The sequence below is a fragment of the Carlito syrichta genome, unplaced genomic scaffold (genome assembly GCF_000164805.1).
Source record: "Carlito syrichta isolate Samal-C Ts95f unplaced genomic scaffold, Tarsius_syrichta-2.0.1 Scaffold315561, whole genome shotgun sequence".
Lineage (NCBI taxonomy): Eukaryota > Metazoa > Chordata > Mammalia > Primates > Tarsiidae > Carlito > Carlito syrichta.
The window spans coordinates 472,636-496,297 of NW_007259657.1; the positions used below are offsets into that span (position 1 = coordinate 472,636).

The 23,662-nt window shown below is 41.4% G+C and overlaps 1 protein-coding gene across 2 annotated transcripts in view; it reads left to right on the plus strand.

Moving 5' to 3' along the window:
• The first annotated feature begins 6,894 nt into the window (after positions 1-6,894).
• TRIP11 (thyroid hormone receptor interactor 11) overlaps positions 6,895-23,662 on the plus strand; it is a 53,289-nt gene continuing 36,521 nt past the window's right edge. Inside the window, exons 1-7 of one of the 2 annotated variants that reach the window (XM_008072954.1) lie at positions 6,895-6,965; positions 8,617-8,862; positions 12,669-12,737; positions 14,764-14,929; positions 16,402-16,764; positions 20,101-20,141; positions 22,368-22,580. In XM_008072954.1, the coding sequence (XP_008071145.1) occupies positions 8,647-8,862; positions 12,669-12,737; positions 14,764-14,929; positions 16,402-16,764; positions 20,101-20,141; positions 22,368-22,580 (1,068 nt within the window). In that variant the 5' untranslated portion in view covers positions 6,895-6,965; positions 8,617-8,646. The remainder of the gene's footprint in view (positions 6,966-8,616; positions 8,863-12,668; positions 12,738-14,763; positions 14,930-16,401; positions 16,765-20,100; positions 20,142-22,367; positions 22,581-23,662) is intronic. The other variant, XM_008072955.2, reaches the window with a different exon arrangement.

Below are 23,662 nucleotides of genomic sequence, written 5' to 3' on the forward strand. Positions count from 1 at the left end.
TTGTAGAGATGAGGTCTCACCAAGTTGCCCAGGCTGGTGTCGAACCTGTGGGCTCAGGCAATCCTCTCATCTAGACTTCCCAAAGTGCTGGGATTATAGACGTGAGCCACTACGCCTGGCCCTCATTTTCATTTTTAATAAATTGTGTCTGTGTTACTTAAAGTAAGTATTCTCGGTGTATTTTTATTCTTTATTTATAGGTCATTAATTATTTGATAGTACTAGAAGCATAAATTAGAAATAAGGTCTTAAGACCCAGCTAAGTAAGTTTCATCTAAAATTATAGCAGTGTAAATAAGCCAACAGAGAAAGAGTTTTTAATTTACAAAACTTAATTTCCTGCAACAAGATTTTAATGAACACTAATAAAGTATAGGCAGACATCCTGAGATACAGGAATGACTTGTAGAACAGGAAAGAACATTGGTGGTAATGGAAAGTTGTGATGAAAATCGGTAGATATATTTCTTCTGATTTGCTCTCATACCAGCCTACTACTCTGTTTAAATTCAGTATCCTGAAAATGCCTGTTTATTACTTCATATGTCAATCAAACATTCAATATATGCTATTTCTTTTGTAGCAGAATTACCTAATTCTAGGACAAAGGAAATTGAAGCCATTCTTGCAATCTTGAGATCAGAGGTAAGGAAAATTGAAGACTTTTTATCACACTTAGGTTTTTCTTTTTTGAAGCCTTGAATGTTATTCACACTTTATTTTGGTCTTCTCTTTAAACACTGCCTTTCATCTCTTGGTATTTATCTTAGGTCTTTTGTATTTTTTTTCCCCCTTGGCTTTTGTCAGTCTCTTTTAGATGAACAAGGTATTTACATGTTACTGCAGCTTGCTGTTCTTTAATATTCCCAGCTCTATTTCTATATGTGGGAAGTAGGAAAACTGCCAAGTGTAGAAACAATAATGGCAACAGTGTATCATCATCAGGGAGTTACTGTGTTCTAACAGTGTGCTAAATTGCGGTGGTACAGTTATTTAAGTATATAATGAAGAATGTAATTCTGTTTAATCTGGAGTTTTTTAATTTTTGGTCTTTTGTGGGAGTCTCACTCTTGCCCAGACTGGAGTGCAGTGGCATGCATGCTCATGGCCACCACAGCCTCGACCTGCTGGGCTCTGGCTTCCACCTCAGCCTTCCAAGTAGCTGGAGCTACAGGCGTGCGCCAGCTTGCCTGCCTAATTTTTTGATTTATCGTAGAGACGAGATCTCGCCAAGTTGCCCAGCTGGTCTCGAACCTCTGGGCTCAGGCAATCCTCTTGCTTCTGCCTCCCAAAGTGCTAGAGCCATCAAGCACAGGCATGAGCCATCGTGCTTGGCTAAATCTGGAGCTTTTAAAGTCCCTAACATTAAAGTAATAATAATATTTGGATGCAAAGAAGTTAAGAATATGGGAATAGCAAATGAATATTCCTGTTTTATTACATTACTGATGTCTGACATGACTAGTTCTGGACATTGTACTTAATAGACATGAGAGGAGCTTGAGGAGGGTCAGAAGACGTCTGCCAAGAGTGAGAGGGTACAAGAGGGGGTCTCTTACAAAGGACTAAGAAACTCAAGCTTATGTCCCTGAAACAAGAGTCATGAGCAGACACAAGTGTATTTCAGCAGACGATACTCTGACAGGGCTATAGTAGGTGTGTTTTTATTCTTTTTTACTTTCTACTAATCCATAAAAAGAGAACATTGAATTTAGCTGTAAGAAAATATTTACAGACATTGTAGTCTAGGTGATCAGGGTGGAATCTGAGACAAGGAATGAATTACAGTAGTTACTGCTCCAGTTGAGGGTGGTGGTCGGGGGGCACTCAGAGACTCTGGCTGCCATTACCTGTAGGAGTGTAGGTGATCTAGTGATGGGTCACGTAGGAAATTGTCCTGGAGCAAGCTCCCACTTAGGTGGGAGGGTACATTTGTACAAGTAGATAAAGTGAGCTTGCTTCCTAAATGTCTGCTTCATATTGAACTTGAACTGGGATAGAAAGCTTGTGTCGGTCTCAGTTCTTTTAATGCCCACCATAGTGTTATCATTAGACCACGGCAAGTATTCTAGTGTCTAGAAATGCTTGCTTTTGGGAGAACACAGTCCTAAATGCAAACCAGTTTTCTTGTTGGGTTCTTATCCAAAGTAGAGAGAGCTGCTCACTTTATTTTCTAAGGTAATTATGACTGCATGATTCTCACCTTGGTTACCTTCCTACCCTAATCCCTTCTCTGACCAAGACTCCCTGTTGCTGTAGGAGAATAAAGTGAAGACATGGCTGAATTTTTTACTTTATTTTATTTTTTGGAGGCAAGGTCTCACTTTGTTGCTCAGACTGGAGTGCAGTGTCATGATCATGGCTCACTGCAACCTCGACCTCTTGGATTCAAGTGATCTTCCCACCTCAGCTTCCTGAGTAGCTGAGACTATAGGCACATGCCACCATGCCCAACCAAGTTTTTAAAAAAATTTTGTAAGACAGGATCTCGCTGTGTTGCCCAGGCTGGTCTTGAACTCCTGGGCTCAAGCAGTTCTCCTGCCTTGGCTTCCCAAAGTGTTGGGATTACAGATGTGAGTGATTGCACCCAACCTATGGCTAAATATTTTAAGTAGAAGATTTTAACATAGACAGAGGACATGTGTTTTCCAAAGGAAATTAGATTGCTTACAGATGTTAATATGATAACTGACTGAGTTAGTTGGAATTCTTTAGTTGCAAGTAATAGCAACCAATCTAAGCTAGCCTAATCCTCTGTATGTCAAGAAGACCAGTCATCACATTTACTGTCTTGGTCTAGTGGACTCTTAATCTTTTACTATTAAGTCATTTTGCAAATAATTTACTGAAGTATGAATGAAGTGATAGTAGAAAACTATTGGAAACTTTAATACAATTTTCATACAGCAAATACAAATTATTCTTTTGAAAACATATACTCACAATGGGCAATGTTCTTTGAGTTCAGTTAACTGCTTATTAACCCTTATACATAGATCAGAGTGTATTTGTCTTTTAAATACTGATTCTAGATTTCATTTGCCTCCCTAATAAATTTCAGGGTATCATTACTTCTGGTTTTTCTTCTTGATTGTGTCGTTAAAACTGAGAATTTTGAAAACTTGAATGGTTCATGATTTTGTTGAAGAGACAGTGGCTGTGGCCTTTGCTCCATAATTGCAAAGTATTTTTACTCTTAGATTTGTAAATGACAATTAGAGTGATCAACCCACTGAATTTTTTTCATTTCTGTGTCATCTGTTTCCTCCTAGTCACTTCTGTATACACAGCTTCCTCCAGCATTTGTCCACATGTGAACTGTGTCAAGTAAATATTGGCATGCAAATATCATATGTAACAAAGCCTGTTGTCACGTATTAGCAAAATGAGGTGGTTTAGGTCTTTGTCACAAAATAGTGAAAAGTAAAATATATTTCTGTTGAGTGACTAGTCAGTGTGAAAACCGTATCTCCTTTTTGTTCTGGGAAATACATAATTTGTCAGTCTTGAGTTTGAGGAAGCCCATCTCTAGGGGATTGCCATCTAAAGACTTCTTGGAGATTTTGCTTCTATAGTCAGCCTCACCGTAACTGTCAAACTGCAGTGCTGCTTTCTTTCTCTTTGCACTTATCTTCTGTGCTGTATAATAATCATACAATGTTTTCCTTCATCAGTTTTCTTCTCTTTGTTGAAAAATAAACAATTCTGAATTTCCAGCTGTGTTCGATGAAAGCCAAAAAAAAAAAAAAAAAAGAGAGTATAAAGATGGTATCTCCTTACTGCTACTTTCTTTTAAAAAGATAATGCAGCAGTTTGGGAGTCGGAGGCCAGAGGATTGCCTGAGTCCAGGGGTTCGAGACCAGCCTGGGCAACATGGTGAGACCTCATCTCTACAATAAATAAAAAAATTAGTTGAGCGTGGTGGTGCATGCCTGTAGTTCTACCTACTTAGAAGACTAAGGTGAAAGGATTGCTTGCAGATCAAGGCTGTGGTGACTGTGAGCATACCATAGCACTCTAGCCTGGGCAACAGAGTGAAACTCCCACTTAAAAAAAAAAAGAGTTAATGCAGTTCTTTGGGTAATGCAGTCAGAAAACTGGTTGTTTCATTATTGCATCTTCTAGATTATTTTATAAGTCTTCCATTTTGTTATTTTAGTGACGTTTAGCATAGTTGGGAAGAATTGATTAATAATAATAAATTCATAGCATGGGCCAGGCACAGTGGCTCATGCCTGTAATCTACAGACTTTGGGAGGCTGAGGTGGGAGAATCGCTTGAGCCCAGGAGTTCAAGATTAGCCTGGGAAAGATAGTGAGACCCAGTCTCTACAAAAAATAATTTAAAAAAAAATTAGCCAGTTGTGGTGGCATGTGCCTGTAATTCCAGCTACTCAGGAGGCTGAGACAGACGAATTGTTGGAATCAAGAAGGTCGAGGTTTCAGTGAACTGTGTTCATGCCACTTCTCTCCAACCTGGGCAACAAAGTGAGACCTCACCTAAAAATAAACAAACACAATAAAGAAAGAAAGAAATATATAGCATGGTAAATAGCAAAATATTTCAAGATAGAGAAAAAACAAGATGATTATGATGCCATGATTATTCTTAGACTTGTAAAAGGATCCAGTGTATCTCGATGGTGATTACAAGATAGAATGAGTTTTTTCTATGGAAAACAAGGTAAATTTTCTTCTTGTTTGTTGGAAGACCTTTAAGGAAGAGTAAAAGTCATACATATCAATTGTTACCAATAGTTAGGACTGCCTTAAAAAGAAACGAAAACTGATTCCTGTGGGCCGAGAGGGGTCCTCACGGCTAAGCAGGAGGGAGTGCTCTGAGGGTGGGCTCAGGGCCCCAGAACAGTGATGTGGACCCACTGAGGGAAGGGCCGCAGTTGGAGTTGAGGCCCCCAGGAGACTGTGTCTCTTCCTCCATGGACCCCTCTCTGTTCTTTTGGTGAGTATTTCTCCTTTCATATCAGTCCCTCTGCTCCTATTCCATGTCATAGCACACCTGACCCTGAAGCCTCTTGGTATGTTACACCTTGATGTGCTCTGTCTCCTCTCTGACCCTCATGGCTAGCAGATGAGGATAGGCAGCCATGCAGGTTCTGGCCATATTCGGAGTTTGTAAGTTCTAGTCAATCTGAGTTAAACAAGTAGCCTTAGGTATTTTTGTGTGAAAGACTCCAACAGACTTAGAACCAGGTTTGACTTCAGTTTGTGAGATTGTGCAAGTACCAACCAGCTCGGAGACAGGTGTATAGAAGCAGCCAAGGTCATCAGTTGTATAGCCACTGGTCCTGCTCCTCACTGTTGTTTCTTCAAGATAACCACAGTGTGTGTTAGATTTCTGGAACCAGAGTTCCAAACCAGGACTTGTGGATGTTGTAATTACTCTTTTGCTTTTCTCTCAGAATATATTCTTTCTTGGATCATAATTTTCACCTCTGTTCACGTCAGAAGTTCCTGGAGTCTAAGAAAACATTACATGCCCATATGAAAGTCTTCGCCTCTTGATAGGAACCATCCCATCGTCAGCCTCCTCTTTCTCAGTCATCATTGCTAAGCTGTGTGTGACTTAGTGGAGTGCTTAGTGAGTTGATATCTGCAGTAATTTGTAAATTCCTTTTTCAAGAGTTTTTAGTGTCCATTTCTCTTAGCCCATTATATTCTTAAGGTTCATTCAAATAGTAAGGATTGATAATAGGATAAAATAATTTAATATTTAGGTACGTAAAAAATTAGAGTAATATTTTCATGTTTTCCAACATCTTAAAAGACTGTGTATTGTCTAGGTTCATTGAATTAGACTATTTTGAATGTATCTAACAGTAGTTTTTCAAACTTCTTATCATGGTTTTCGAGTTGGAATTTTCAGAGGTATCTCAGGGAACTTGGGGACAAGCAGACAGTAACTTGAGATCTGAGCTTTCCTCTTGTGCTTCAACCAGAAAGCTTTTCTAAGTATTTATTTATTTTGGTACAAAGTCTCACTCTGTCACGCAGTGTGGAGTGCAATGGTACCATCATGGCTCACTGCGGCCTTGAGCTCCTGGGCTCAGGTGATCCTCCCACCTCAGCCTCCTGAGTAGCTGGGACTACAAGCACAGGCAACTATGCAGGAAAAAAAATAGTTTGAGTCGGGTTCTCACTCTGTCACCCAGGCTGGAGTGCAGTGGCACACTCACAGCCTTGACCTGCTGGGCTCAGAAGATCCTTTCATCTCAGCCTTCCAAGTAGCTGGAACTACAGACACACACCACCATGCTCAGCTAATTTTTTGATTTATTGTAGAGACACGGTCTCGCCATGTTGCCCGGGCTAGTCTCGAACCCTTGGACTCAGGCAGTCCTCTCGCCACTGCCTCCCAAAGTGCTAGAATTATAGGCATGAATCACCATGCCCTGCTTTTAAAATACATTTATTTAAAATAGTTTTTAAATAATACATTTTAAAAATACATTTATTTAAAATAGTTTTGCTTGGGGAGAAAGCAAAAGCTCAAAGGTACAATCTGTTCATTTACTAGACATGTACTGCGGACTACATGCTAGACCCTGGGTATATGAAGATGGGGAAACACTGATTCGTGGCTGTTTCTTAGCAGAACATCAGACTGAGCAAAGTGTTAATTTTCCTCTTTGTTTTAACATTAGGTATGTTCTATATAAGCATGCTTAATACATGTGTAGCTTAAAGTGCATTTTAAAGACCAGGATTCTATCTGAGACCTTTTATATTTTATATCATTTTTTTGTGTGACGCCACATACATAACTATTACTACATAACTATTACTAACATGTTTTACATGTCTTTTTGTTGAAAATACTTTTATTTTTGCTTCTAGAATGAAAGACTTAAGAAACTTTGTACTGATCTAGAAGAAAAGCATGAAGCATCAGAGCTTCAAATAAAGCAGCAATCTACAAGTTACCGAAGTCAACTACAACAGAAAGAGGTAGGGGAGATCACAGTTACTTCTTATGTATATCACTGTAATGTATGTAGAAATGTTGTAAAGAGTTACATTATAAAGCAAGTTATATTTAGATCCATAAAAATATTGAAAGGATGTGAGTTTAATAACCCAACTCAGTTTGATATCACTAATTTAATAAGAACTTTGTAAGCTTTTCTGTTAAGTTTTTTATATAAACCTTTGTGGAGTTTCATCTCTTCTTTCCAAAAGAAGAAAAGTTCTTTTATAAAATAGCTTTAGGTATCTGTTGCTTTTACTTTCTGATTTTATGAAATCTAATTTATCATCTATTTTTTTTAAGTTATTTTAAATGAGTGTGGTCATTCCTAATGACATTTTCTCTTTCAAAAATGCTCTTGGGACAGGGCATGGTGGTATGCACCTGTAATCCCATTGCCCTGGAAGCCAAGGCAGGAGAATCACTTGAGCCTTGAGGTTACGGTGAGCTGTGATCATGCCACTGCACCACTCCAACTTGGTTGATAGAGCGAGACCTTGTCCCTTTAAATTATCAAATTCTCCTTAATGTTTAATATGCAAGTGGTCCAATAAATACTTACATTGAACCATTTCCTATTTTAGTATCCATATCTTTGGATGTTCTTCAGTTTTTTATTAAATGTTCATTTCTACCATAACTTCATATTTGGGCTTATAAAATTTAGATACATTGATTTCTAATTTCTTTGATGGTATGCTAAGGTGAAAAATAAAAGTGGCCATGCGCAGTGGCTCAAGCCTATAATCCCAGCTTTGGGAGGCCGAGGCGAGAGGATTGCCTGAGCCTAGGGGTTCAAGACCAGCCCGGACAACTTGGTGAGACTTCGTCTCTATAATAAATCAAAAAATAATCTGGGCATGATAGTGCATGCCTGTAGTTCCAGCCACTTGGAAGGCTGAGACGGAAGGATTGCCTGAGCCCAGCAGGTCGAGGCTGCAGTGGCTGTGAGTGTGCCAATGAACTCCAGTCTGGGCTACAGAGTGAGACTCCCACTCAAAAAAAAAAAAAAAGAGAAGTGTACCACATTGAAGATAAATATAAACATTTCAAGTAGAGCTGGCTGGATTCGGTGGCTCACACCTATAATCGCAGCACTTTGGGAGGCCAAGGTAAGAGGATTTCCTGAGCACAGGGGTTCGAGACCAACCTGGGCAACTTGGCAAGACCTTATCTCTACAATCAAAACATTAGCTGGTCGTGGTGGCGTGTACCTGCAGCTACTTGGAAGGCTGAGGCAGAAGGATCACCTGAGCCCAGCAGGTCAAGGCTACAGTAGCCATGAGCGTGCCACTGCACTCCAACTGGGCTGGGCGACAGAATGAGACAGAGTGAGACTCAAGAAAAAAAAGTAGAGCTTGTATTTCCAAGTTGTTGGGAATTGATAATTTGATAAAATATAATTTAAAATAAATTGCTGCAAAAATAAAATGAATACAAAGAAAACAAAGTTACAAGCCTGCTGTGGTAATCATGTTTGTTTTTTAACTGTAGATATTACGGTTGGGATGATAGAGAAGATTAGGATTCAGTCAAGCGTGCACCCGTGGAGAACATTAGACAAGTTAGTATTGTGAATGCATGAGCAGGTCCACATGGTCAGTTCTCTAAGACTGGCTCGTAACTGTGCAGGTAGAAATCAGCCACCTTAAAGCAAGGCAGATGGCACTGCAGGAGCAGGTGCTGAAGCTGCAGTCAGCCGAGCAGCCCATGGCATCTTTGTCCCTCAACTGTGGTGTCCGTCCCCATGCTCCCACCTTCCAACATGATGACATGGACTTTGGAGACATCATTTCATCCCAGCAAGAAATCAACAGATTGTCAAACGAAGTCTCAAGGCTTGAGTCAGAAGTTGGTCATTGGAGACATATTGCTCAGGTGGGTCAATCTTCTGAGCGAAAATACTGGTCTTAGATTGAAAACTAATGGTAGAACTTGTGGTATTACAAAGAGTCCTGGACTAGGAAATAGAAAATTTGAGTTCTAATTTTGCCAGTGACTTGCTAAGTGAATTAGGTCTTGTCATCTTTCTCTCCCAGCCTCTTTTTCCCTTTCTGTACATGGTTTGGAAAATATTTTCAAAATTTAAAGCAATAGATTCATTTTTTTAAAAAGCTGCCAGGTGCAGCAGCTCGCACCTATAAGCCCAGCCCTTTGGGAGGCCTAAGTGGGCCTGAGCCCATGGGTCCAAGACCAGCCTGGGCAACCTGGCGAAACCTCATCTCTTAAAAAAAAAATAAAATACAAGTCCAGGGCTCAAAAGATAAAAACTGAGTTACTGGGTTTCCCTAGGCATCCTGGGGCTTCTTTGGCAGGAATACCAGGCATATGTCTAACACTGCCTACCTGAGTGTTGTCTGAGCCTCTGCTAGCTCTTGTTACATGTAGAATGAAAGTCTGATCATTGGTGTTATTAAATGTGATTAACTGTCCCATGTTATTTCTCATGCACTACAAATTGGATTTTTGCCATTTGAGGTTGTAAACTTTCCTCCAGGGAGCCCTTTTTGTCTTACATATCAGATTTTATAAGGTTGAGAATCCCTTATTCAAAATGCTTGGAACCAGAGTATTTTGGAGTTTGCATTGTTTTAGCTTCTAGAATACTTGCATAAACATAATGAGCTATATCTTGAGGGTGGAACTCAATTAAAAACATGAAATTCATTATGTTTCATATGTAACTTATACCCATAGGTAATTTTGAATACTATGTTTTTGATATTTTGTGTGTGAAATACAAAGTACCTATGTGTGGAATTTTCCATTTGTGGCATCATGTTAGCACTCACAAAATTTTGGATTTTGGAGCATTTCAGATTTCGAATTTTCATGTTAGGGATGCTCAACCTTTATACCATGGTGCTGTTCTTAGGCATGAGACCTGGAATAAACCGGAACATTGTTCATTTGGGTTTAACTTTGTCAACATAGAAAAAAAGTATATAAGTAAAGAGATTATTTTCCATCTTTTTGTGAATGTACTGTAGTTATGTAAAGGAGAAATCACCCCAATTAAAACTATCTCCTTGCTTCCCAAGTTGCTAGACATTTCCAGTACCCAAAATAAACCTTGGAGAGGGTATCCTGTATATCTGTCTCATCTCCCGAAATCAGTAGTTCTTACTCTTTTTGTGTGTTCAAACAACCTGAAGAGCTTGATAGTATTGTAGATCCCTGTCCTTCCTTTACAATTTTCCATTTATCAGCCAATTTTAGGGCCTTGGAAACCACTCAAACAAACATTCCAAGTGACTCTGGTACTTGAAGAACAAGTAAGGAATACTGGCAAGAGTATGATTTCACAGGGAGGGAAGGGCTTTTGGCATACTGACTTTAGCGTTTCTTGAATGCCTGCTACATTACACACTTGTGTTGGAATGTAAAGGTGAGAAGGCATAGTCAACTTTGTATTGACAGTTTACAAGATGTTGTCATACACTATCTCAGCATATATATTATCCTCAATACCGTGTGGCGAATTGATTACCTCCATTTTGCAGATAAGGAAACTAAATGCTTATATAACACACCTGCTGTTAGAGTCATTAAACTATGATTCCAACACAGGTGTCTGACTTCAAAGCCTGTGCTGTTTCATTGTGCTGTGCTCCTTCCCCCAGTCCCTCCATTCTTGGGCACACTGATTGCCCTGCAGTGATGTTAGTCAAGGCAGGCAAGCAACACACAACTGGGAACGTGAGGAGGAGAAGCTACATGCTCTTCTACCTACCTGTCAAACCAAAGATGATTCTCTGTTGGGTAGAGGCTTCTGGGTAAAATAATTTTTAAAAGATTTGTACTGGCTGGGTGCGGTGGCCCAAGCTTGCAATCCCAGCACTTTGGGAGACTGAGGTGAGAGAATTGCTTGAACCCATGGGCTTGAGACCAGCCTGGGCAACTTGGCAACTCTACAGTAAATCAAAAAATTAGCCAGGCACGGTAGTGCGCACCTGTAGTTCCAGCTACTTGGAAGGCTGAGGTGGAAGGCTCACCTGAGCCCAGCGGGTCAACGTGAGTGTGCTGCTACACTCCAGCCTGGGCGAGTTTGAGACTCCAACTCAAAAAAATAAAAATAAAAAAAATGAAAGATTTGTACTGGCTCATTATTAACACTTTGTGCTCAGATGTCCCCTCTCAAGGGACATAAAAAGATTGCTGGTGATTATACAGGACAAGCTTATGCAAGCGTAGATTTTTTTTTAAATGTATGTTTTCTTGAAGTTTTCCATTAAAAAACAATGAAAATCCTATGTCTCATTTGAAATTTGTCAAGCTTCTGATCAGTTGAGAAGTGGTTTTCAGGAATCATGAGTGTGTCCTTCCACATTGTCTTCGAACAACAGACTAGACAATAGATTATATATTATTAATGTGGGGGGAAGAAAATGAGACTGCATTGTCTGTTCAAATAGAAAAACACCAGGTAGAAGACGTCCAACAAATTACTATTGCACAACATCTATCAGTGAACCTGCAGTGCATGTCAGTGACTGTTTGACACGTTACTACATATTAGAAAAATATCAGATAAAAATTTTTGATTTTTTTGTCATAAGAAGTTCCTCAATGTCCAGAATTTCATAAGAAGGCAAATATCATTGCAATAAAATAATTGGTTCCCAAACTATACGAATTAATATGACTGGCCTGGCTCGGTGGCTCAGGCTATAATCCCAGAGCGTTGGGAGACCAAGGTGAGTGGATTGCCTGAGCCTGCAGGTTCGCAACCCGCCTGGGCAACTTGGTGAGACCTCATCTCTGCAATAAATCAAAAATCAGCTGGGCGTGGTAGCGCACGCTTGTAGTTCTGGCTACTTGGAAGGCTGAGGTGGAAAGATCGCAGGTTGAGGCTGCGGTGGCCAGAAGCATGCCACAGCATTCTAGTCAGGGCAATGGAGACTCCAACTCAAAAAATTAATATGAGTGATTCTTTTTTACTGTTTCATTAAAAAAGTGTGGTTGAGTTGCTGGTAGGTGATCCACAAGATGTCTCTGAGTGCAAAGTGTTACTATTCAGTAACTTTCTGTGTTAGAAATTTCTTTTTAGAAAACTGCTTGATTACCTTTTTTTTTTTTTTTTTTTTTTTTTTTTTTTTTTGTTGAGTTGGAGTCTCAGTCTGTCACCCAGACTGGAATGCAATGTCACGTTCCCAGCCACTGCAGCCTCGACCTTCTGGGCGGTGATCCTGCCTCAGCCTTCCAAGTAGCCGGAACTACAGGCGCACACTGCTGCACCTGGCTAGTTTTTGATTTATTGTAGAGACGAGGTCTCGCCAAGTTGCCTGGGTGGGTCTTGAACCTGCAGGCTCAGACAATCCACTTGCCTCGGCCTCCCAAAGGGCTGGTATTACAGACTGAGCCACCGAGCCCGGCCCGTATTATCTTTACACTTAAATTTTGTTAAGCTAAATAAAATATCCTGTGACCTTTTCTGGCTTAACTTTGGTTCTTTTGTAAAACTGTTGCCTCGCAATTAGTTAAAGAGTATGGTATCTTTTGTTTATTGTGTATTACTCACTATTGGACTATGTTTTTAAAGAGATACTTGGCATTTTTTAGTCAGAATCTGTCTAGGAAATGCCCCTTTTTTGAAAAGTGTCTTTTAATGTAGTTAGTTTATGACTTTCTGTTTTATAAGAAAATTCAAATAATTATTTACTAATTTCCTTTTTCTGATCTAGACTTCTAAAGCACAAGGAACACATAGCTCTGATCAAAGTGAAATCTGCAAACTGCAGAATATCATTAAGGTATGTCAAATTGTTGATTGTCAATCGCTATTAATACATATAAAATCTGCTTATTAAAAGCATGAGCCTAAATTAAGAAAATTCTCAGTTATAAAAGTAATTATGTAGATTTTGATGTTTTCTGTCATTGTTGAGATAGGGTCTCATTCTGTTGCCCAGAGTGCAGTGGCATGATCATAGCTTGCTGTAACCATGAACTCCTGGGCTCAAGTGATCCTCCTGCTTCAGCCTCTGGAGTAGCTAGGACTAACGATGTATACCACTATGCCTGGCTAATTAAAAAAAAATGTTTTTGTATGGATGAGGGTCTCACTATATTGCCCAGGCTGGTCCTCCCACCTCAGCCTCCCAAAGTGCTAGGATTATAGGCATTGTGCCTGGCCTTTTAATGTTTTTTTGTCCTCTTTATTATTTCTGACATGATATATTAAAAATCTATCTTTCCAAAACAATTTATTAGGTAGTTTATATTTCATCAGTCTCTGTATTGTGTTGTATCTTATGAAACTATCTTTATTAAAACAATTCCAAGCTGGGCTCGGTGGCTCAGCCTGTAATCCCGCGCCTTTGGGAGGCTGAGGTGAGTGGATTGCCTGAGCTGCGGGTTCGAGACCCGCCTGGGCAGCGAGACCTCATCTCTACAATAAATCAAAAATCATCCGGGCGTGGTAGCGCATGCCTGTAATTCCGGCTACTCGGAAGGCTGAGGCGGAAGGATCGCCGGAGCCCGGCAGGTCGAGGCTGCGGTGGCCGGGAGCGGCCACTGCACTCCAGTCTGGGCGACAGAGTGAGACTCCAACTCAAAAAAAAAAAAACAAAAACAATTCCAGGGTTGCTGATGTGCTAAGATTTAGAATTAAAGGATACTGATGAAACAAAATGTTAATATTATTCATTATAAATAATTATTTTACCTTAGTAGTGAGATTTTGCTAGTTTGTGTCATCTGTTATTTCTTTCTAGAAAAGTCTTAGTTAAATATGTTTGTCATGGCAATGAATTGTTTTTAGTGTTTAAATTATTGTCAGATATAGAATGTTTAGTTTCTGGTTTTATTATTATTATTACAGTCCTAGTAGTTAGGTTCTAGAGTCAGACCTGTGTTTGAATCGTAGCTGTATTATTTCGCAACTGCACTACTTCAGGCAAGTTACCTAACATTTCCAAACTCTGTTTTATTATCAGTAAATTAGATCCCATCATAATACCTACCTTGTAGGATTGTTTTGAGGCTTAAATGTAAAGTTCTTAGCCCAGTGCTGGCACATAGGTAAATGCGTAGGATTAAAGGGTAGATTTCACTTGTCTTCCCAAGAGATGGAAGCCAATTTATGGGTAAGGATTCTTAGTTATAGGCAACAAAAACCGTCTATTTCTCAGTAAAGCAAAAGAGCATTCCCTGGAAGGAGCCAGGGTAACCCATCTGCAGGACTCGGAGGAGTTGAGCATTTGGCCTTAGGAAGGATGGCAGCAGCAGGAGTCTGGATAAGAGACACTGTGGTCAGCGTTGAGGGTGCTGCTGTGAGAAGCTCCAACCAGCCCCTCTGGTCTTGGCTCCAGATCTAGGTTCCTGGGAGACCCTGATGGTCTCAACACAGGTAGCACGGTAGCACAGCAGCTTGGGTAACCACTGGGTATTCCCATTAAGACTGGTGAAACAAAAACTGAGTGAGAGGTGGGGTTGGCGGGACAGCAGGTGTGGCTAGTGAGGACTGACACAGGTGTTGGTGGGAGTATCCACAGGAAAGGGAGAAGTTCATGGTCACAGACACTGAGGGAGAGTGCTTTGTGCTCGTGTCTTGTTTCAATGTTTTCTTGTAGATTCTCCTTCATTAAAGGTAGAAAAAACTGTCTTTAAGACCTGACAAAGGGAAGGGTGGTTATCTTAATTTGTGGCCCATGTTTAAATTCTTTTCAGCCTGAATATGTTCAGAATTATTTTTTAATAATACTTTTGAAACAAAACAATGAAATAAATAGCTTAGTAAAGTCATTGGTCATAAATGTGATTACCTTTGTTTTCAAGGAACTTAAACAGAACCGAAGTCAGGAAATTGATGACCATCAACATGAAATGTCAGTGTTGCAGAATGCACATCAACAGAAATTGACAGAAATAAGTCGTCGACATCGAGAGGAATTACGTGACTATGAAGAACGAATTGAAGAACTCGAAAATCTGCTACAGCAAGGTTATTAGTTTTTCAGTTTAGCATCTTAGATGATATAATTAAATGGTAAACTGAGCACTCTAGGTAACGGCTGTAAACCTGGACTAAGTTCTAAAGAATAAATAAATTACTAGTTCTGCTTGTCTAGAAGAACTAGGATTTGCAATGCCCCACTACTTTCAACATTTTGCAGAAATGGAAAGATCTTTTTGCCTTTGTGATAAATAGTTATAATTCATAGATTGCTTTGCATTGTTTGGTGACGATACATTGGCAATAAATTACTAGAGATATTCTCACTTTCTTTCAAACTCAGATACATAGGCTTTCTCATAGCTGATTCAAATAATATTTTCCCCTAGTTTTTGTTTATTTAAAAATGCTTAGTTTACTATAATAATTAACTTTTTTTTTTTTGAGTTGGAGTCTCACTCTTTCGCCCGGCTGGAATACAGTGGCACACTCATGGCCACTACAGCCTCAACTTACTGAGCTCAGGTGATACTTCTGCCTCAGCCTTCCAAGTAGCTGAAACCACAGGCATGTGCCACCTCGTCTGGATAATTTTTTGATTTGTTGTAGAGACAAGGTCTTGTCATGTTGCTCAGGCTGGTCTTGAACCTCTGAGCTCAGGCAGTCCTCTCCCCTCTGCCTCCCAGAGTGCTGGGATTACAGGCTTGAGCCACCACACCCAGCTAACTTTTTTAAAGCTTTCCGAGTTCTGAGCACTCTTAAATCTCTTAGTGGTTTATAGCAAGCTATTTCTTTGTTGGTACTTGATTTTTTCTTTTGAGCCGGAGTCTCACTCTGTCGCCCAGGCTGGAGTGCAGTGGCACGCTCATGGCCACTGTAGGGTCGACCTGCTGGGCTCAGGTGATCCTTCTGCCTCAGCCTTTCAAGTAGCTGGAACCACAGGCATGTGCCACCACAACCGGATAATTTTAATTTATTGTAGAGACAAGGTCTTACCATGTTGCTCCAGCTGGTCTTGAACCCCTGAGCTCAGGCAATCTTCTTGCCTCCACCTCCCAAAGTGCTGGGATTACAAACTTGAGCCACCACACCTAGCTAACTTGTTTTTTAAACTTTCCAAGTTCTGAGCTCTCTTAAATCTCTTAGTGGTTTATAGAAAACTATTTCTTTGTTGGTACTTGACTTTTTTTTTATTTGAGTCAGAGTCTCACTCTGTTGCCCAGGCTGGAGTGCAGTGGCATACCCACGGCCACCACAGCCTCGACCTGCTGGGTTCAGGCGATCCTTCCACTTCAGCCTTCCAAGTAGCTGGAATTACAGACACGCGCCACCATGCCTGGCTAATTTTTTGATTTATTGTAGAGAAAAGGACTCGCCATGTTGCCTAGGCTCGTTTTGAACTCATAGGTTCAGGCAATCCTCTCGCCTCCACCTCCTAAAGTGCTGGGATTACAGGTGTGAGTCACTGCACCCAGCTGGTACTTGACATTTGATGTCCTGATTTTATATTTATATTCTAGGTGGCTCTGGAGTTACAGAAACAGATCACTCTAAGATCTATGAGATGCAAAAAACCATTCAAGTTCTACAAACTGAAAAAGTCGAGTCTACAAAAAAAATTGAAGAACTTGAGGATAAAATAAAAGATACAAACAAAAAGTTGTCTTCTGCAGAAGATGACAGAGATGTTTTGAGGGGAGAACAAGAACAGCTGAAGGTGGAAAACAGACAAATGAGTGAAGAATATGAACGCTTGAAGCTGGCATGTGGTCAGTTACAACCTCACACTGTGAAGCAGGGCCACGCTGTGATGGGGGAGGACGGAACTCTTACACAGGGCATCCCAGTGGAGGAAGTGGTGCGACTGCAGCAGGCGCTGTCGGGTACAACACATGTGGAACTTGCTTCTGATCAGTGCTTTTTTGCATACTAGTTGATTTTAGAGACAAACACTTGAATAATAGAATGCTTTGTAGAAACGGAGTATTCATGGAAGTGACTGTGTGATTTGAGTGAATTGTTTGGATTCAGTGCCATGGTTAATGGCTTGCAAAGAGGGATTTTCTACTGATAGGGTTAGGTTTTGGCGAGGTGTCTCAGCTTCCTTCCCCATCCTTTCAGTATTTTCATGAAACTGCTTGACTTAGGAGGCTAGGTGGGTTTTTGAGAAGTGTTTATGGACAAAGATGCAGTTGGGAAGAGGTACAAGTCTGTTTCTTCTGATGGGTATAGAACTGCAGGCTCAAACCTGCTGGTTCCTTTTGAAACGATGTCCTGCATTGAAGCAAAGACCTGAGTTATGAGGGCCATAGGTCTTCTATCGTTTTTCATGCTCAGAATGATATTTTGTCCCTATATCGATGCTTTACACAAAATAAGTATTAAATGAATTAGCCTGAATGCCAGTACTTGTTCATGCCAAGAAAACTTAAGAGGAGCCTGTGAGCTGACAGTCATTTCATTTGCATCTCTTCTTGCGGGGTCAGCACCCACTTTGTGAACTGGCTTGCTCCTGCTCTGGTGGCCTAGCCCTCTGTGCTTGTGACCATCCAGTTGTGTCCCTCACACCATCAGTTACTTTGAGCTCCTTGTCTGGATGGCTAGCTTGTCCACACCCTGTGGAATTTGCAACTAAAGTTAAGCTCTAGGGAGAGTCCTCTTCTCTTCCTTTCCCTACCTTGGTGGTGTATCTCCCACCTGACAAAGTCCTGTTGGGTTGCTCTCCTTGGCTTCTCTTGGTTCAGTGAGATTTTAAGAGTGTCTCCTGGGAGCCCCCTACAGGCAAGGGGAAGACGCTGTGGTTGCTGTCTGGACTTCTTTCTCATTTGGCTTTTGGCTTCAATTGAAGCAGCTCTGCCTTTTTTTTTTTTTTTGAGTCGAAGTCTCACTCTGTCACCCAGGCTAGAGTACAGTGGCACACTGCTCACAGCCACCGCAGCCCTGACCTGCTGGGCTCAGGCAATCCTTCTGCATCAGCCTTCCAAGTAGCTGGAACTACAGGCATGTCCCACCACACCCAGATAATTTTTGGATTTATTGTAGAGACGAGGTCTTGCCAGGTTTCCCAGGCTGGTCTTGAGCCCGTGGGCTCAGACAGTCCTCTCACCTTGGCCTCCCAAAGTGCTGGGATTGTAGGCGTGAGCCACCACACCTGGCCTAGCTCTGCTGTTTTAAAACAAGTTGACTTCCTTATTTATTATATCGAATGAGCCATTTGCATTTATGTGCTTCATAACACACCTGCCCTAATGCTTCCCCTTCTTCAACTCCATTACCACAGGATTGCTCCAGCCAATCATGATGCTTTTTGCCTGCGTTAACTAGTGCATCTCTTAATGGAGCAGACTTGCCTAGTGGTTAAGGCAACTGGGCCGACTTGGGCAAGTTGGTTAACATCTCTGCCTTGGTTTTTTATCCATAGTGTTGGGATGATAATGGTATTTTCCTTGTAGTTGTAGTAATGTTTATAGGATTTCTAGCTGCAGTGTTCTCTTTAGGACAGTGTCTGGTCAGTAGCAAGTGTTATTAAAAGTGTTTGCTGTTTTCTTTTCTTTTAGAGATAGGGTCTTGCTCTTCTGCCTGGGCTGGAGTACAGTGATGTGATCATAACTCACTGCAGCCTTGAACTTTTGGGTTCAAGCAATTCTCCCGTCTCAGCCTCCTGAGTATAGCTAGGTCTACAGGCTAGTGCCACCATGCCTGGCTGATTGATTGTACAGATGGAGTCTCACTAAGTTGTCCAGGCTAGTCTTGAACTCCTAGCCTCAAGCAGTCCTCCCACCTCAGCCTCCCAAGGTGCTAGGATTACAGGTGTGAGCCACTGCACCCAGCCAAAAGTGTTGCCCCATTTTTTCTGGTCTCCATGATTCCTCCTTCATTTCTAAACATCTGCAGCCAGAACAATTTTTCAGAAATGCAAAACAGGTTACTCTCTTGATGCCAGTACTTTGTGGCTCCCTATACTGGACATGCAGTGTCTGTCATGATGGGGTCTCGCCTGCTTCCTCAGTGTCAGCTCTTCTCATTTTCCAAGCATCCTATGCTGTGTCCTTGTTGACTTGTCTGCAGTTCATTAGACCAGCCGTGCTGTCTGTGCTCTGTTGCCTTGGCACTCGTGCTCTGCATAGAGTGTTCCTGAGGCTGCTGACCCTGGACAATGTTGCTGTTCCCCTGGCTTGTCTGCCTCCTAATCAGGAGTGGGCACGTGTCCCTGTTGCTCTGGCAGCCCCCTTGCGTCTGTGTCACTGTTATAGTCATGCGTTCACTGATTTTTTTCCCACTCTGAAACGTATACTCTTGGAGAGCAAGGACAAGATTTTTCGAGTGTGTTTTCTGGTATCTGGCCTCAGTAAATGCTCAGTGTTTCTGGAATGAATGTTAAATCAATTATTTCTACTGAACTCGTGGTATTCTCTTTGTGTGCCTCCTCCAGAACCGAATCTATTTATAATACCATATTGAAGGACCTTTGTATCAGCAGTCAGGTTGAAATTGCTTAAGATAATTTAGAGGTTACTGTTTTGTTATGGTATAAATATATATTTATTACTTTAAGTGTTTTCCTAAAATCGTAGACCTTATATTTCCTGCTACGCAAACTAATCAACTCATTTTGTAACATATTTGTATTTTTTATCAAGGCAATAATTTATTACTCATCCAGAATACAGTTATAATTCTTTCTTATACTTTTCTATAGAATTGGATTTTAGCATGGTTTTTTTGGTTTTTTTCAGGGAGGGGTTTTAGAGTTGGATCTTGCTCCGTCGCCCAGGCTGGGGTGCAGTGGTGCAATCATGGCTCACTGCAGCCTTGAACTCAAGTGATCCTCCTGTCTCAGCCTCTTGAGTGACTGGGATTCCTGGCATGTTCCACCACACCTGGCTAATTTTTTATGTTTTATAGAAACAGAGTCTCATTATGTTGCCCAGGCTGGTCCCAAACTCCTGACCTCAAGCAGTCTTCCCATTTCAGCCTCCAAAGCACTGGGATTACAGGCATGAGCCACTGTGCCTGACTTTAACATGATTTTTAACTGATTTATATTATGATTTATTTGGTAAAGTCAAAGCAGATATGTCTCACTCAGAACTATTGGTGCACACTAATTTTGCTTAGATGTATACTTTGTTTTAATTGGGTTGCATTTCTGAGTTTAATATAGGAGGTGATTTTATTCTAAATAATTTTAATGTCAGATTCATTTGCTGTTTTTACAGATGCTGAAAATGAAATAATGAGACTGAGTAGTTTAAACCAGGTAAACTTATTTTAAGGAGAAAACTTTTGGTGTTGGTTGATTTATTATAGTTGCTCATTTTGTGTTCCTTTACAAATTCATGTGAACTTAACTCTAGGAACTTTCATCTTAGTAATTTACTGATTAGTAACAAACTTTTTGCATTGCAAATTGACATTATTTTAAAAGTTAATAGAAAAATGCTGGTGTATCTCTGAAGATTATTTCACCAATGTTTTATGTGTAGAGAGAGTAGAAGTCAATCCTATCAAAAACAAAGTGATACAAGCAGTTTGATTTTCCCTAATGAATACAGGAAGTTGTTTCTCAAATAACTACTCATTACTTTGTAAGTGTTTTTTCACATTTTTTCAACTATAATGAAGAAACCCTCTATAAGGATGTCTAAAATGAATGAAGGCTTTCGATGGGCCGGTGTTACAGCCTCACACTTTTTTCTGTATCCCTGTAGAAATACTGAGTAGAAATGCGCAATTGTAGAACTTGCCTACTTTTTTGTAAAATAGAAGTTTCTTGTTATCTGAAAACCCTGTTTTCAACATTTTTGTAGGATAACAGTCTTGCTGAAAACAATCTGAAACTTAAAACACGGGTCCAAGTTTTAGAAAAAGAGAAGTTGTTGTTGAGTCAAGAAAAGGTGGGTGTGAAAATAGGGCAGAATTTTAAAAGTGCATGTGTAGTTCACAGCCGAGGGCCGGTTTCTATCTGCAGAGCGTGTGGTCATCAAAGTCCTGAGTAGGCTGATCTCATCAGTGCTGGTTGGGCCAGGCTGAGGGCCCCGGGCAAGGTTCAGAACATGAGAGGCTGACAGGGTTTATGCTTAGAGATAGCCAACTGGCATACAGACATAGATGGATAGGCCCGGGAAGGCCTGGCAACAGCAGTGTATACAGGTGGGTTGGGGTCTGCAGTGGCCCACTATCATCACTGTGTACATGCTCTGTGTACTCAGAATGTGTCCAGGGCGGAAGACAGAGATTACTCAGTGGGGAAGGTAAAGGAACATTCACAGTGGTAGAAATGGAATCTTTTGTGTATATTGGTAGCAAGGATGGAGGAAGACTCTGAAGGGGCAGAGGGATTCAGAAGTATTTTCATTTTTGTACCACTTGGGGTAATTCTTTTGCCAGGACAGTTGTCAGCTGGTTTTACTTAAGTTAAAGCCCTCACGTGGGAGGGGATAACAGAAGAGGGTTAGGAAAGTTCTTGGGTAGGACCATCCTTGGGAATAAGGGGGGGGGTAGGAAAACCCTTAGGTGGGACCGTCCTTGTGGGGGAAGAATAAGGGAAGGGCCGGGCTCGGTGGCTCAGCCTGTAATCCCCCTTTGAGAGGCTGAGGTGAGTGGATTGCCTGAGCCCGCGGGTTCACGACCCGCCTGGGCAACTTGGCGAGACCTCATCTCTCCAATAAATCAAAAAATCAGCTGGGCATGGTAGCGCATGCCTGTAATTCCGGCTACCTGGAAGGCTGAGGCGGAAGGATCGCCGGAGCCCAGCAGGTCGAGGCTGCAGTGGCCAGGAGCGGCCACTGCACTCCAGTCTGGGCGACAGAGTGAGACTCCAACTCAAAAAAAAAAAAAAGAATAAGGGAAGGAAGGTAGGAAAGTCCTCAAGTGGGACCGTCCTTGAGGGAGATAGGGGGAAGAGGGGGTAGGAAAACCCATGGATGGGACCATCCTTGAGGTGGGATAAGGGGAAAGGGTAGTAGAAAGGCCTCGAGTGGGACCATCCTTCTGGGGCAATAAAGGGAAGCGGGGGTGGGAGAGCCCACAAATGGGACTGTCCTTGGAGGGGATAAGCGAAAAGGGGCATAGAGAACCCTCGGGTGGGACTATCCTTGGGGGACTAAGAGGAAGGGGGGTAGGAAAGCCCTTGGGGGGAGCATGGGGGGAGGAAAGCCCTTGGGTGGGATTGTCCTTGAGGGGATAAGGGGAAGGGGTGTAGGAAAGCCCTCGATGGGACTGCCTTTGGTAAAGAAGCTGGAACAGACTTAGCTGTTGTGACTTAGCTGTCACACCTCATCTCAGATTATAGAAATGTTTTGTTTGAAGCTGCTCCTGAAGGAAAGCTGTGACTGGTTGAATTTTATGTACCATTGAGGTATTGCTCAGCAGTGTTTCCTTGCAGAGCATCTGAAGTAGACCCCAGACTGTGCTCATACATGTTTTTAATCTTCTGGTGTCTCCTGTCGACAATGTGTTGTTTTTTTCTCCTTTATCATTTTAGGAAGAACTTCAAACATCACTTTTAAAATTGAAAAATGAATATGAAGTGATTAAAAGTACAACTACAAGAGACATGACTTTGGATTCAGAATTACATGACTTAAGGCTTAGTTTGGAGGCAAAGGAACAAGAACTCAACCAAAGTATCAAAGAGAAGGAAGTACTGATAACTGAGTTGGAAGAGTTGGACAGACAGAACCAGGAAGCTACAAAGGTAACACAGGATTAAAGACAGTGAAGCCCAGTGTGGTAGCTCACACCTGTATTCTTAGCACTTTGGGAGGCTGAGGCAAGAGGATTGCTTGAGCCTCGGAGTACAAGACCAGCCTGGGCAGAATAGCAAGACCCCATCTCTACAAAAAAAATTTAAAAATTAGCTGGGTGTGGTGGCACATGCCTCTGGTCCCAGCTACTTAGGAGACTGAGGCAGGAGAGCCGTATGAAACCAGGAGGTCAAGTTGTAGTCAGTTATGATCATGTCGCTGCACTCCAGCATGGGCAACAGAGTGAGACCCCAACTCAGAAATAAATAAGTAAAGGCACATTCTGTAGACTGGACACTGGGTTAGCATGCAGAAATGATAATGTAACTTAATTTGTGATTTAATACCTTAGTTCATTAATGCTGTAGTCACAGAGATTGACAAACTCTTTGTAGTGTTAGATAGTAAATATCTAACACTTTGCAGGTGTAGTCTCAGTTGCAACTGCTCAACTCTGTTGTGATAAATGTATGAATAAATGTGACTGTTTTTCAATATAGTTTTATTCACATAAGCAGGCAGCAATCCCAGTTTGGCCCATGGGCTGTAGTTTGTTGACTCCACTCTAGTGTCTAAGAGTAAAAAAATAAGCAACATATGTTATTTCCATCTTTGGTTTTTAAATTCTTATCCCAGTTGGGAATGGCTGTTACCTGTAATCTCAGCAGTTTGGGTAACCAGGACAAGAGGATTTCTTGAAGCCAGGAGTTCAAGGATGCAGTGAACCGTGATTGTGCCAGTGTACTGCCAGTGTACTCCAGACTGGGGCACAGAGTGAGACCCTGTCTCTAAACACATAAAATCTTAACCCTAAAATGAAAAAGCAATTAAGATGCCTTGCAGTAAGGTATTAGGGAATAATTTTGTAGGGGATGTTGTGATAGGAAAAATACACACACACACACACACACACACATATATATTTTTTAGTTGGAGTCTCACTTTGTCTCCCAGGCTGGAGTGCAATGTCACACTCATGGCCACCGCAGCCTCGACCTGCTGGGTTCAGGTGATCCTTCTGCTTCAGCCTTCC